Below are 15,152 nucleotides of genomic sequence, written 5' to 3'. Positions count from 1 at the left end.
CAGCAGGAACAGCAACGTGCCTCAAACTCTCAATCAATACGATTACTCTACTCGGAACGAAGAATCGTAAAACATAAAGATGACGAATATGCGTGGCATGTACATCATCTTCTTGAAACATACTCTTTGCTTTGGGTGCAGAGGTCATTGACCAATGGACAAGCAAGAAAACTGCAGCCGTCCAACCAAAACAATCTTCCAAGGTAACGTGACAGCAAAAATCCGTCTTCCGTTGAGGTAATAAAATTTGGAATGTGATAGTTAGACAACTCAATTTGATTATATTTCAAATGTTGGGGTCGCTGGGGGAGCTTGTGTAAACATTGACAATATTGAGCGTGGCTGCTGGATTCCAATAAACGGTCACGTTACCTCGCTCGACCAATCGCACTGCTGTAACAAGTCACGTGCCGCCAATGAAAGCAATTGACTGTGACACGTGTGCGCGGCTCGCTCTCCCATTGGCTCCCTCTACTGTCACGTGCACGCCTTATACTCCTCGATCCTGTTCTTTTTGGTTCCGATAAATCGAATAGCTTCGCACATGCACTGTATTTGTATAAGTTTCTCTGTTTGTCACCGAGATGTCCCAGCAACACGCCATGAGTTTCCTCGACCAGATCAAGGATGAACGTTACCCTCCACCACACGGTTTGTAACTTTCATTCACCTTTATTTCCGCCGCAAAGTTATACTCACACCACATTACCCAGCTCCCCTCCCTCTCTCTCTCTCTCGTGAGTGTGTGATGATCTATGTAGTTGTTTGCAGTGATACGGGGTATATCAGTTGCAACTCAGATTAGAGGCATTACCGTCTGGGGGGAGGGAAGCCTGTTCATGAATATAGCTGATAAAGGGGAACAGTATCAACATAGTATCACTGTCAGATTACACCAGCAAATAGAGATGAAATACTGCTTTGATATTGATATTAGGATAACTTAGGGGATTCTGCACGCTTATTTGATATGTTAGATCGTCATTATAGTTTTTCATTGCGTCGTCACGTATCGTGTGGTGGGCCAGCCGATGATTTTGTGTTGTTTTCAAGTTTTATTAGTGATTGTTTGCTTGATGATTGAGGTTGGAAGTGATCAGGTAGGGTTGTCGGAGATTGAAGTGGTTAGCAGTGAGGGATCCTGCTATGTAATCACTAGGTAACTACGTACGGTGCTTAGACCTGTATTAGACAAGTACTAACAATCTCCAATACGTGGACTTTATTATTATAGTGGGACTCTTAATTGTGCTGGTTGTGGTGCTGTTATAGATTACAATTTGTGTAGTTGATTGTTGTAAACGACTTTAATTTTCACAGGGTTTTATAATTATTTCCCGGACAGTTAAACCCAATTAAATCTTATACCTATAATCCTATTAATTTCTGATGACGACCGTAAAAAGATAAAGCAGGCTTGTTGTAGGCCTTAAAGCAGGTGTAAAATTACTGTCCGTAACGGTTGTCATTATAATTGTTCGTTGTCATAACAATCTACACATTATTTCGGGTCTCTCAATTTGGATTTCGGCTGTCACAATTGTTTACTTAGCTGTTCAATTTAAGCGTTATTTACTTTTTCACCTCTCCGGTCGCGTCAACACGTACATGCTGTAGTTTGTACCGCTCAAATACTTTTGTCATCGAAAATGTGAACACAACCATAACACAAAATCAAGCAGAAACGGAATGTCGTCCCTTCAAAACAGACTCCCTAACAATGGCAGTTCTCCAAGTTCCACAACACTTCACATGTGTTGCTATTTTTACAAGTATAATGAGAGAATGCCTGGCCACCATGGTCCATGGTCCAGATATCCGCCCTAGCGGCCGGAGACACCCAGTCTCATCGTATCACCTTCGTACTTCCAATCAGCTTCACGCGCTGAGCCGGCTATCACTTTGACAGCATCTCAGAAGTGAGATATCAGTTGTGAGATCCAATCAGAAGTGAAATTTCAGATGTGATAGCCAATCAGAAGGAGGGGTATTGTCACGTGGAGTGAGGTGGACGATTGGTGTATGCTTGTGGGCTATTGAGTTTCACTGCACAGAAAGTTATCCGTTCTTGAGCAAATACTTTCAACATTCCTCCATCCTCGCCGTTTTTATTAGTTTGTTTCCTGTTTGTGGAGCTGAGTACAGAGGTTTTAACTTATAAGCCTTATATTTTTCTTTGAGTACGTTTTGTGTTTTCAAGATTTGTGAAAACTTGCCGGCAATCAAGCAGAGTTATTGAGAACTGGAAGTGCAAGAGCTAATCAGAGAAGAGCTATCCAGTATCTGACCCTTAACCCTAAACATTGATCCAGTGAGCTGTAAAACTGCGATGAAATTTGAAGTTGAACACGAAGAAACTGTGAATTTCGAAGTGAAACATGAACCCTGCATGAGCTATGAAGTGAAACATGAACCGTTTTCTACCCTTGCACTGTGTAACAGCTCTATCTGGAAACCACCTCGACCAGCACAACTTCAAGGTACTTATAGTCCCAATCTCAACCTCATTCAAGGAAATATGTTAGCTTTTTTCATCATCTGAACAAGTTTCTGACAAAAACTCACCATTCCTAAAATCTTAAGTTACAGCAAACATAATAATTCCTAGTAGGGTGAGTTGACGACTTACACTAACATGCTAATTGATTTATCCTGATTTTAACAGAAAGGGAGCCCTAAATAAACAAACTCTCATCCGGCCCACTATAATATTGAATCATAACCTTATTCGGAGTAACTCCCTTCACCCCTGGTGGAAGGGAGCCCTATAATACTCAATAACAAACACTCATCCGGTCTCCTGCTTTAAATCATAACCATATTCGGAGGAGAACACATAATCTTGTAATTATTTGGCAATTGGCATATCTGTAGAATGGTATGCGTCAAATCCAGACTTTGGTGATCTGGCTAAAACTAACGTCCTCGTTCCATATTATTAGATGTGGGAAATTATCAGATAACGGAGCGGCAGAGCCACAATTCCCAGACATTTTCCAGGACCGTTGTCTGCGTCCAATTCCCAGGTTAAATCCAGGTTTGTCTCATTGACTGAGGTATGGAAACTGCAGACAGGATCAAAGCTCTTGTCATGATGAACACATATACTGCAGCCACTTGATCAGCTAGTGTCTGTCTGCTCATCAATTGACAGTGTTCTTGAGCAGTAATCTGTTACGTCGTGTCACGTGTTAATCACAGAATCACGTGTTAATCACCGGATCACATGACATTATGTTGTCCTGTTCCGTTCAGAGTCTCTCAGACCACGTGTTAAGTGGGTCTCGTCACGTGATAATCAAGAAAGCAGGTTATTGAGCGGTCTGGGGTCAATTAACACGCTCAATTATCTGTGGGAACATGATTTGGACACGATTCTTTAAAAGATGTTCCGTACAGCAGTTCATATCATACCCACTTCCACTTTGACGAGATTTTCATAGTGCCTGTTTTTTTTATTCAAATTGTTTCAATATTCGGTTGAAGCCAAGTATTCATTATGACTTATTTGGATTACTGTGCTATCTGTGGTATGTGACTTTAAAGATTTTGATTTTGAGGTTCTCTCAGATTTTGTATGCGCAATGCGATTCCGCAGACTTGATTTTATAGAAAATTCATCCGACGAAATTGTTTTTCCAATTCATTTGGTATGTTCCTATTTTAAATCACCTGACTGTAATTACTGAAATTGAAAATGTGGGTTGATTTTGATTTTTTCTCGATCTTAGTAAAAGCCATCCTCTCATTTGCTCCGTTCATTCTAAGTGAATCCCCCCCTCAGTAAGATTTATCGCAACATAACAGCATAATTTGGAACTTTGCTACCATAAGAACAAGGAAGAAATCCGGACAAGTTTGTCATGAATCTAAAGGTGTTTATGCCTTTAGCAGGGTAGTGTTGGTTATGTGCCTAACCTGGTGAGCACAGTTGATATCCTTGCTGTACGGCTAGTTAAACAAGGAATTGAAACTGTGGGGCTCCGTGCAGACCAACCTACCTGTGGCTAAAGCTCTAATATACAAAAACATTATCGGGGTGGTGGAGTAACTATTTGCCTCATGGTAGTGTTTTTACTGGTCCACATTCTTGTTCATAATTAACTGAAATAATCGTCAATTACCCTCCTTTGTTTGTAGTCTCCGGACTCTTTCACTCATTTATCCAATCAGTAATTCGATTATATCGTCGGTCAGTTTTACGCAAGGACGCCCAAAGTCACATACACCGTATAACTGCGAACTTAATAGAAACAGTTTTAAGAAAAATTAACAGTTTCCAGGAATCAACTCCATTTTGTTGTAAAAGGTGTAAATCCCCGTCATTTGTTTTTCATGCGCTCGTCTGTTTCACTATCCCATGAATTTACAGAATATGTTTCACTATCTTACACTCATGTATTTCCAGATGACGCGGCAGTGGCCCTGAAACCCGGAGAATCCCAACAGCTCCACCACATGAAACCCCACACTACAGAGCATGTCCCTAGAGAACTGGTCAAGGTACCACCTGGCTGTGACACTTTTACTCAGGTCTTCCCTGAGTGTTCCTTCTCCGAGGAACAGTTCGGTTAGTTCCATTTTCACTTTCTCTTTGACGTAATTTTAGTTTGTAGACACTGCGCAATGAACCATTATACTTTAGCCATTATAAGATATAATAGCAATATATTTATTGATTTCATAATCATTACACGATCAGGTCAATTGTTCAATAACCTAATCAATTATCTGCTTTTAGAGTACGTCTTGAAAGAGCTAGAGAACAGAGGTGATCTTTCTGCCCTGGACCGCTTCCTGTCTTCTATCCCCCCACAGATATCCGGTCATCTAGGTAAGTTGGATAAAGTTAAACCAAAGTCATACTTAATCAAAACAACAGTTTACTTAAAATTACAAATTTGTTCCTTTTTAAACTTTATCAATAAGTTATAACTAGTTTGCTTAAAGTAAGTTTTGTTATATTGCTCACGTTTTTCCTTTTCCAGAGAATAACGAGTATCTGGTGGCAGCTAGAGCCATGGTCCGTTACCAGAAGGGGGAGTACAGGGAACTCTTCTCTATCTTAGAGGAAAACAACGTAAGTCTGTTTGCCTGATTCTTAATTGTTTTAAACGTTTTTGCAGCAGATTTGGCATGTTTTCTAACTGCACCCCCTCAGTTCGCCAAAGTGTCCAGAGCACCACTACAACAGATGTGGCACGACGCCCACTACAAGGAAGCAGAGAGACTGAGAGGACGACCTCTAGGAGCGGTAGATAAGTACAGAGTGAGGAAGAAGTACCCTCTTCCTAAGAGTATCTGGGACGGTAGCCAGAACAACCACTGTTTCAAAGGTAAGAGGACATATTCAGGGTGGTCAGACTGTTTGAGCTTTGGAAAAAAAAAATTTCCGACGATTTGTATTCTTTAACAGTTTAAAGATTAGTGTTAATTCAAAGGGGGCCAATCTGCCCAAGGTTGGCATTTTCTATTATTGAGAATATAATCTCTGTGGTATTTCTGATATATAGACTCCAATTCTGATCGTATCTAATAGATACTCTAACTTCAGCATTCCCTACAGAGAAAGCTAGAACAATACTTAGAGAGTGGTACATTCAGAATCCTTACCCCGCTCCAAATATCAAGAGAGACTTGGCTGAGGCTGCTGGACTTACTCCAACACAAGTAAAATTACGGGCTTTCTCTTTCACTTCAACGTGTTTAATATTAAGATAAATTTAATTTTCGTATCTTTTTTTATATCTTTCATACACCGGAAATATCCAGTGGAAATGAAATTCGTTTAAAAATTGAGTTTAAAATGTTTTCTTGATCAAGTTTTCAAAATAAAATTTACAGGTGAGTAACTGGTTCAAGAACAGAAGACAGAGAGATCGGGCAGCCAACTCTAAAAACAAGTTAGTTTATCATTTTCGCTTTACCATTTTCTTACAATTGTGGTGTTCATTTCGCTGTGTTCATAAATTTTGGTGCATTTTTGAAATAGTTTGTGGTAGTTTGTCTAACCTAACAGTCGTAAGTCACTCACAACACGAATTATTGCCATGTTTAGAAAGTTTTTGATACATTGTATCAAGTCCTGATAGTGTACGCGAGAAGGTTCGTACTGCTGAGTGCTGATTCATTAACCACGTGATCTCAATTTCGAAATATTATTGGTTATTATTATTCATTAACCACGTGATCTGACTTTCTAACTGTGATTGGCTGATAGTGATGCATGATTTAGTAGACTGAAAGGCGGGTTATTGAAACATGTGGAAGTAAACACTAAACATGTTGTGCCTAGTCGCCAGAAGTGGAACAAACAGTCACAACAACCACACGTGTTGTATATTGTCATGCTTATCAGCGTGAGATTTAATCATTGCAATTGAATGTCGATATTTGACGCCTAACATAAAAATCCGGTTCGGATACCAAATAGAACAGTTATATTTCCTATATCGGTGTCACAACAGCTTCCCCGCAGATGACATCACCCCAAACCTCAGTACTAATCCACACTATTTCAGGAAAGCTATGCTCTCAATAACTGGTAGTACCTGGAGACCATTTGAAGTGTCCCCGAATGTGGCAATGACAGCAGAGTCCCCTCACTCTGCCCCCTCCTCCCGCCACCTCTCCTGTTCTCCTCTCGTCTCCCCTGTCTCTATAGTCTCCCCGGTACCTCTCTCACCTGCTGTTACCTTGGTTCCTTCTCACAGTGTCTCACTTCAGGTAGTTAACGGTTTAGTTTTAGGAAAGTTTGAACTAATTTTATGAACGAGTTTGTTTAATTTCTTGTTTTATGCGGGTGCGACTTCTATCAGCTTTTGTGACCAAGAAATTCCGTAGAAAAGCCATCTTTTAATATCTGAGAATATTCTTCCAAAACGGTGTACTTGAGTACAACCAGATCTGGTTTAATAATGTATTTCTCCCCTAGGTTTCACCTGACGGCCTGTCCACAAGCTTTCTAAGTTCAGGACAACCAACACCCTGGCACTATTCTCTAGCTGGACTCGCTCAACCTTCCATAGAGACTCACACATCAGCCGAACAATGGACTCGAGGACTCGAAGGTAGTTTAATTAATGATTAATTCTTAGCTAATTAGCTAGATTTTTTAGACTTGATATAAGTATTTTAAGCGGGCATATCCTGTCCAAACCCAGGATACATGACATAAAAGATTCTTTTTAACTTGTTTGTATGAAAAGCATTAATAGGGTATATAAGTATATAGTTATATGTATGTGGGGACTGTGTCAAGCCACGTATAGAATTAGAGGCATCCTACAAAAGAATGGTTATAGCAACATAAGTATAACTTATAAGCAATGTTAAATCGAATTTATTTGATGTAATTCTATTTTGTATTTAATCAAATTTTAACCCTAAAATTTCAGCTGCAGGCATTGCCCACTACACGCAACTCTCACAAGTCTCCAGCTCCCTTGCCTCGTACTTCACTCCGCTGGAAGTGATCTCCCGGCCCTCCTCCCACCTCATCCCCCTGCCAACTCACGCGATTCCTAGTCACGTGTCAGCTGTGACGTCAGCAGGCGGCAACGTGACGTCACTTACTCAAGCTTCTCACGCGTTACCCCCACTTCCAATCACACACCCTTGAGAGTTTCTTTCTACTTCTCTGATACCGCGCAGTTCAGCTCTAATTTAACCGCTTGCTAACGGTGGATTTAGCGTTTTAGTTACTGTCGATATAGACATAGGAAATAACAGCTCACGTTAGCCTGAAAGCAAAAGAGAAAGGGAAAGTGAAGCTGCTAAGCCATTAAATGCTTTCAAGATCAACTGTTTGGGATATCAGCAAATGTAAATTTGAAATTGATTGATCTGTTTTCAATTCAGTCCTTTATGCCATGATGAAATAAGTAAGGGTTAAGTTTAAACCTTAACTATTACTTACTATATGCCGGAGAATTATTGATTATTATTAAAACTTTTGGTATTATTAGAACTGTTCAATGATTCAATTTTGAGAATATTCCTTGATTCATTACACTCAGGGCGAATTCAATGTATCACAGACACTGAAAGTAAATTTATGTTTACTTATATAGACCTGACAGACATTTGTCAGACTAAATAACCGACTAAATTAAACCTTTACTTTTAGTAATTGCAGTCATTTTATTCGATTTTTACCAATTTCAATTTGTAAATACGTTAAATGAGGGTTTCATATCTCAAAAAGAATGCAAAAGTCGTGTTGTTTAATGTTTTTAAAATAAATGATGTTGACAAAAGTCATATCATAGATGTTAAACTTCTCGCAAATACAGTTCACGAGGTTTTTAAAAACTTAAATTTATTTCTAAATCCTTAAAAAGCAGATAAATTGCAGGGTTGGTCATTCAGTCGGCTCATTATAATTATCATTATAATCTGAATCATTGCTCGCTTCGATAAGATTTAGTTTCGACTTTCGAGAAATGGGCGCGTCAAAATTCTGAACCTATACTTAAAGCAATGAGCAGATTTTAGGTCTTTACAGAATATGAAACAAAGATAACGACAAACGAATTAGTAAAAGTCTTATTCATTATTGCAAGCTTATTAATATTGCAAAGACATTGCATTAGCTGTCAACAAAAACAAATAAATAATTGCCTCTGTGGTTTTTTCATATCCTAAGTCTTAGCTGGAAAATAATCAAGTATTATTAGCCTTCATTAAATTTAAATAACTTTGCTTAATGAAAATCAATCAAGAAAACTTTTGAGACTTATAGTATAAAGTTTTAAAAACACATATCCGATAAAATTCAAAGAATGCAACAATAACATCGACCACTTTTAGTTTTCTACATTTTAGTGTTGTTAAGATAGCTTTGTTAAGTTTAAAAGCAAAACGTAGTTATAGAAAGTGATTTCGTCAATGAAAATCGTGTATTTGTCATTTAACAATATTATAAAAGTAATCACTGATATTTGTAAGAACTCAATGATGTATAAATAATCAATAATCATTTCAAATTTTATATTGTTAATGATATAAGTTACGGCTGGGACAGCTTTATATTATAAATTAACTTAGCTTTTGTCAAATTGTTTGCCATGCAAATTCATGTTTAGCAATATCCATTATGCATACTGTTCTTCGTTGATGCGGTCAGACTATACATTACATAAAATTATATTATTAAAGTTGCAAATCCTGCAATATATTAATAAAGTTCAGATTGAAGGGTACGTCCAGTTCCTTTATTCAACTATTTATCAATTATTTAAAACAGTTTTAGTCCAGCACTAGTTCTTATCAACTAATTGAGTAATTAAGGATCGTTCAAATATTGCGTAAGCCACATTTTAACTTTTAACACGCCCTTCCATCTTCACAAGCCACTTAACACATTATGTGACTATTATGTAAAGAATGCGCTGGCTTTACCTGTACCATTACCAAACCTTCTGCCCTAGACTGGCTTACGAAATAATAATATACGATTACGAACGATCACTTAGTTTCTGAATTTAGATACTCTATGGTTCGTACAACACAGTTCAACTGACAACCCCTCCTAGCGATATCATGAAATTCCGAAATTTTCCACATTTGACATTGACCATAATGGGAGAATGTGCTATTATCCCCGTCAACAATAAACAAAGACTTCATTTCAGTTTCACCTGATCAGAAATAACACAACATGTCCATCATGTATTCTCACTCAACCACGCTCTCGGATTTGCCTCATGAAGTCGAATGAGTTGGACTTGGTGCTGGAGAGAGGGTTGTACGTTACTTTAGCGGACTGTAGGGAACCATTGTTTGGTTTAAAGGCTGAGCGTTCGTTCCTGCGTTCTGACTCTCCAGTTGGTTCCTGGAAAAATAAAATTCTTAGCTTATAAGTATATGCTGTTTTTTAATAGTTAGTCGTTATGGATTTGTTGAGGCTAGAGGTAAAATTGCCTCACTTATCATTGATCTGAATGGAAAGGAGTAGTAAATAAAACTGTGTGGTAGTTGAGAAATACGGATGGTGATTAATCAATTTACACTCGACTATCAGTATCACGTGATTAACTTAAACATGTTCTCTATAGATGGCCTGGCCCTGAGGGACTATTCAAAAACCTTACTCTCTACTCGGACCCCAAGACCAACCCTAATCCTAACCCAATCGAAATCCCTAACTGAAGCATATGCTATCTAAGTAAATCTAACGATAAATTATACCAACTTCCTTATATTAATATGGCTATGTCACGTGATCGAATTAACATTTTTTTGTTTTTAAGTTGGTTTCAAGTTGGTTCAACTGCAAACTGTCGGGGGCCCTTCTTGAAGAATCTCGAACTTTGAGTGTAAAGTGATTTAGCACGCTCGAAAACAGAAAAAGGGAGTGATTTGGAGCGTTTTATACGAGCGTTTTATCCGAGCGTTTTTTATAGTATAACGGAGATAATGTCGGGGAGGTGGTCACAGTTAGTGTTACTGTTACTTGTATTGTACTGTTAGTGTTACTTGTATAATGCTCATTATGCAGCTGTTTATTAAACTGACCTGGGTTGACGGATTGAAAGGACAGGGGCGTTTCTTTTCTTGTTTACCTTTCATATCTGTCTCAGCTACCTGCTTCTTCCATTTCATACGCCGGTTTTGAAACCAAGTCTTCACCTGCCAATATGGAATTTAGAAACTCTTTTAACTCCGAAACAATAAATAAAGTAACCGAAACTACAAATCAAACTCTAAATCGATATGTGAAACTGAAAGTAACCTGAGTTTCAGAGAGACGTAGAGAAACAGCTAATTCCATTCTCTCCGGCACTGAAAGGTACTTTTGCGTGCCAAACTGGCTTTCCAGTCCCTGATTAATTATAGTTTAATTGGTTGAATTATAACTGTTGGGTTTGTATGCTGTGCTGAGGAAGCCGCCAGTAAACACATTCATTCACTTTCACTCAGTGAGACAAGTTCATTAACTTTCACTTTCACTCGTCGTCGCATATTCTCAATTATTTCACTTAACTTCACAAATCTATTATATAACACTAACCTGTAACTGATCATCAGTGAACACAGTCCGTGCTTTTCTCCTCCGTATCTGTCTTTGCCAGATATCAGGTCTAAGATGAGGGAGTAACATGGCTGCAGCTGCCACATTGCTGTCTGAAACGTGGTGCAGTATAATTCCTTGCAATTCTGAATTCTAGATTAGAAATAGTATTATTTTTCTGACAGTTACACTATAACCGTATAGAGTAATCATGTTGTCATGGTAACCCTGCCATATAAGATGAGCTAGTAACATAATTTGAGCGTATGGTCATGAACCTCACCCCTCCAAGCCAGCTAAACAAAACTTTCCAACAAATATTGCAGTAAGTATATTTAGCACGTGACCAATCATGGCTAATTACAATACAACGCCCTACATCGACAGACTGATCCCATCCTCGCTGAGCCAGTCTGAGCTCACACAGCACACTTAGCACTGTTGGAATTCATCAGTTCATCACCGAACTGATATCACCCCACCATCCTCACGACTGGCACCAAACCATGAAGACAGTTCTGTGTTGTGTCACGTGATCGGGTGAGAATTACTTCACGGACCATAAGCACCATTATACTCCGTCACAACTTGTACGAATACTTTCACCGGCTTCACCTTTTTTAGGCCCCCAATTGTGTCATTATATTCGAATTATCGGTTTGATCAGTAATCGGGAGACGGGGAGTAATAATATTTTTTCTAATGCATAATCATACAAGACGGAATAAAAGTGCAAATTTGGTATAAAGTTTGGTCTCTTCCTGATAAGTTTCAGAGTGACAGGTCATGACCGTCACGGTCCCTCCTCAGCTTACAGTAACAGTACCTGTTCGTTAAGATCACGTGACAAAATATAAAATGGCGTGACTTCTTCAGAGGACCCATAACATCAGGTCACTAACCTGTACGGTATACGGTAATTGCTCACCCGACAGACCCCACTTTCCTCGCCTACCCTCTGCCGAGTGCCGAAACAGTTAAACTGCTCGAAACACTAAATCACGTGTAAAATAGATGATCACGTGACATATCCGAGCACCAAGTACAAGTAACCTCGTCAGAACACTCCCGGCTAGACAGAGCAGCTGGTGGTGGTACTACTAACAAAGAATCATATCGTCTGTATCAGTTATATACCCCATACATTGTTTCAGTTTCGGAGATATTAGTGCCAATTTGATTATGGTGCCAAGTGGTTACGGTCTCTGACTCCCTCAGAGTACAGTCCGTGCAGGAGATACCGGGGGGAAGTGATATCTATTATCTAGGATGAATTGTCGAGAACCGTCTAATTGGTAAATTGGGGATATCGGCAGACTTGTTAATTTGAATCACGATGATAACTTGTTTAGTAATTATGATTATTTGGCAACTAAATGTTTCGCGATCAAGAAGGGCCTGATTTGAAAGAAAAATAGTTTAGATGATTTGGCGAACAAATAGAATAACATTTTGTGAACGAAAAGTATTTTATTAAAGGCAACGATTGTGCTTATAGTTATACTGATATAGCGTAAAAAATTTGTCACATCGGAGACTAATATATGTTTATTTCATAGTTGTTAAGTTCGTCGAAGAAATGCGAAAAGTTCGTCCAGTTCGGCACCTTTTAAAAATTCGTGAAAATTCGTGAAAATTCGTTGCGTAAATTTTCTTGGCATATGTTTTGATATTATAATGAATGGCTTAGGTGCGATCACTATTACACTTGTAAACAAATGATACAGTTAGATAGTTATACATACTTGTATTGAAAAAAAAAACTAGATCAACAACAGATCATGATTAGTACTTCAATATAAACAGAGCCGGTTCACAGATTACAATTAAGCATCAATTATAGCAACAGCTCTCAACTTATCATTGTTATCTCAATAATCTATAGCATATGTGATCTTAGTGATCTTAGTGCCAGCACTAGTGCTCTCTGTCCAGATTGCTGATTCGCTAGCTATGTCGTTCAGAAGCTTTAAGTTGGAGTGAACGTAAACCAGCTTTCTGGCCTTTTCTGTTCTTAAAGTTCGGTTAAAGTTCGTCTATTTCGTTAAAAAATTCGTCCAGTTCGGCACCTATTTAAAGTTCGTCCAGGACGTCCGTAACAACTATGGTTTATTTTGTAGAAGTAGGATTTATGCTTTGAACCCCTACAAGCTATGTTTAAATGATTATGTAAATGGTTATACTTATAGTGGTAAAAATTTTGAAATATTATTTATTTTGATACATTTTGAATTTATTGGCAAAATTCGTTGGCTTATAGTAAAGTGAAGCAAAGATTAGTATTGATCACATGTTTCACGAATTCCTAAGATAATTAGCAGTGGACATGATTAAAAATTTGTAGTTGATATCAAGTTGCGGTCATAACAATCATTAAATAAAATTTATACTTATAGATATGCTCTCTGACCTTCCTGGTTCCTTTAAAATGTTCCCTAGTGATGAAATTTCGACGAAACCATTTTTTGATACACTTGAAACCTACAAGAACATTGATCAATAAAATTAGTCAATGTTCGGAATACAGACGTTTAGAAAATTAAGCGGACAGATAATTTGTAATTGAGGAAATTAGATTTTTACTGGAATCAAGGTCAACATTTTCAATTGTGGATAAAATTACCATATAATTTACAGATCCCTATTTGTAATGGTAAAATTCTCTAATAATTGATTCGAACAGTGCATTGCATAATTAATTAGACTAATTAGATCTTCATCTCTAGTAAGGTAGCCATTGTTATTAGCCTGAACGTTGGTCGTTGGGGTCTTATCTATCATGTACAAACGATTTTTTGTAAAAAAGTTTTTTGGTTTTGAAGATAAGTCAAAGTCAATCTTGTGAATTGGTTGAACTTTAGTTATTTGCTCGAGCATGGAGTGGTGTTGAAAATGCATATTATATCTTAGAATTGGATTTTTTTTTAAACTTTTACAAACATTTGTGTCTGGATTAGTTATACTGAGACGTTGTGGAATTATGTGGATTTAAAGCTATTTTTAAAATTTTGAACCATTACCAACACATCGAATACTTAATCCACTCCAAATCGTTATCATTATATAAAGTAATTCAAAATATCTCAATAGCAGAAGAACTTAAATTTATTAATTTAAAACTCAAATAAACAAGAATTGCAACTCACACTGGTTGAAGTTAATAGGGCTGGACTGGCTGTACTGAGGGTACACGTTGTACATGGGTCTGGAGCTCGTTATAATGGGGGTGAACCCCGAACTAAGATTAGTGGGGGTCGAGCTGAGGTGGTTGGAGAGCGGCTGGGTCGGCTCGGAACTCCTCTTCCCACTCCCATAGAGAAGACTCTCGATGGAAAACGGATTGCTTTTCTTCTTCTCTTGGTTCTGAAATTCAATTAGCTAGGTTTATGGGCTGAAATTGTGTGTATTGTTTGTACAAAGAAATTGTAGAAAATCGCTTGGTGAAAAATGAGGCAATTTGTTAACTGTCCAGAAATTAGTATGTAGTACAATTGATTTGTGTTTTTGTTGTAACAACTAAGTCTTGAAGACGAATTTTGTTAGTGGTGTGGTAAAAAGTGGTAATAAGTTTCCATGGTGGTAAAAAGTTTCCTTGTAAAACTGACAAATTTACTACTAATAAACCATGTGGAATTGAAAAAACTTACATGGAGCATCATGTTGTTGAGACAATTATCAGATCAAACGAGACGGGAAACACTTAGCAGACTTGAGGTAACGAGAATTATAAGTACAAGCCAAGTGCGTTGCGGTACTTTTGTCTCCATCTGTCACGTGGTAACCACGTGACAGCGCACGTGCAGCGTGACGGAGCCGCGCGCAGGTTCCTCGTTATCGGATATAGATAAGTCGAAACGGAACACGTGACAGGGCGTCCAACGCTGGGCTCGTCCCTTCTGTCTGGCGAAATTCTCGCTCCATTAGGCCTTGTCTGTGATAATACGGAGTTTAGGTCGGTAAATTAACGAGTAAACTGTTTCCCGACGTTAGGGGGATGAGCAGGTCAGCCCTACCCGACATAACATCATCACGTGATCAAAATACTGGCGTCCTATTGGCTGGGAACCAAGTATGGGAGCAATAATACTTATTTTTTTAAGAAGGTAACTTTATCAAATTTATAGAGATTAAAAATGCA

General features: G+C 38.2%; 2 protein-coding genes across 6 annotated transcripts; one reads left to right on the top strand and one right to left on the bottom strand.

The window, feature by feature from the left end:
• Window positions 1–384: 384 nt before the first annotated feature.
• Window positions 385–7,932, top strand: LOC134821835 (homeobox protein SIX6-like). Of its 5 annotated transcripts, none has more exons than XM_063832644.1 (10): window positions 385–651; window positions 4,409–4,570; window positions 4,742–4,834; window positions 4,989–5,080; window positions 5,162–5,336; window positions 5,555–5,670; window positions 5,845–5,903; window positions 6,522–6,726; window positions 6,935–7,070; window positions 7,398–7,932. In XM_063832644.1, exons 1-10 carry the CDS (start codon window positions 585–587, stop codon window positions 7,619–7,621), a joined length of 1,329 nt encoding a protein of 442 aa, XP_063688714.1. In that variant the 5' UTR covers window positions 385–584; the 3' UTR covers window positions 7,622–7,932. The 5 variants fall into 5 exon arrangements, with proteins under 5 accessions (XP_063688714.1, XP_063688715.1, XP_063688712.1 ...); XM_063832645.1 differs by having other exon boundaries at window positions 526–651; window positions 5,567–5,670; XM_063832642.1 differs by having other exon boundaries at window positions 634–2,480; window positions 5,567–5,670.
• Window positions 7,933–8,217: 285 nt separating this feature from the next.
• On the bottom strand, window positions 8,218–14,947 carry LOC134821837 (brain-specific homeobox protein homolog). Its single transcript, XM_063832646.1, has 6 exons — window positions 14,662–14,947; window positions 14,161–14,377; window positions 11,015–11,127; window positions 10,736–10,825; window positions 10,519–10,632; window positions 8,218–9,835 (listed from the first exon to the last, which is right to left on the bottom strand). Exons 1-6 carry the CDS (start codon window positions 14,671–14,673, stop codon window positions 9,683–9,685), a joined length of 699 nt encoding a protein of 232 aa, XP_063688716.1. The 5' UTR covers window positions 14,674–14,947; the 3' UTR covers window positions 8,218–9,682.
• Window positions 14,948–15,152: the final 205 nt, after the last annotated feature.

The sequence above is a fragment of the Bolinopsis microptera genome, chromosome 10 (assembly GCF_026151205.1).
Source record: "Bolinopsis microptera isolate Bmic1 chromosome 10, MBARI_Bmic_1.0, whole genome shotgun sequence".
Taxonomy (NCBI): Eukaryota; Metazoa; Ctenophora; class Tentaculata; order Lobata; family Bolinopsidae; genus Bolinopsis; species Bolinopsis microptera.
The sequence above is the reverse complement of the archived record's forward strand: the minus strand, read 5'-3'. Positions and strand labels throughout refer to the sequence as shown.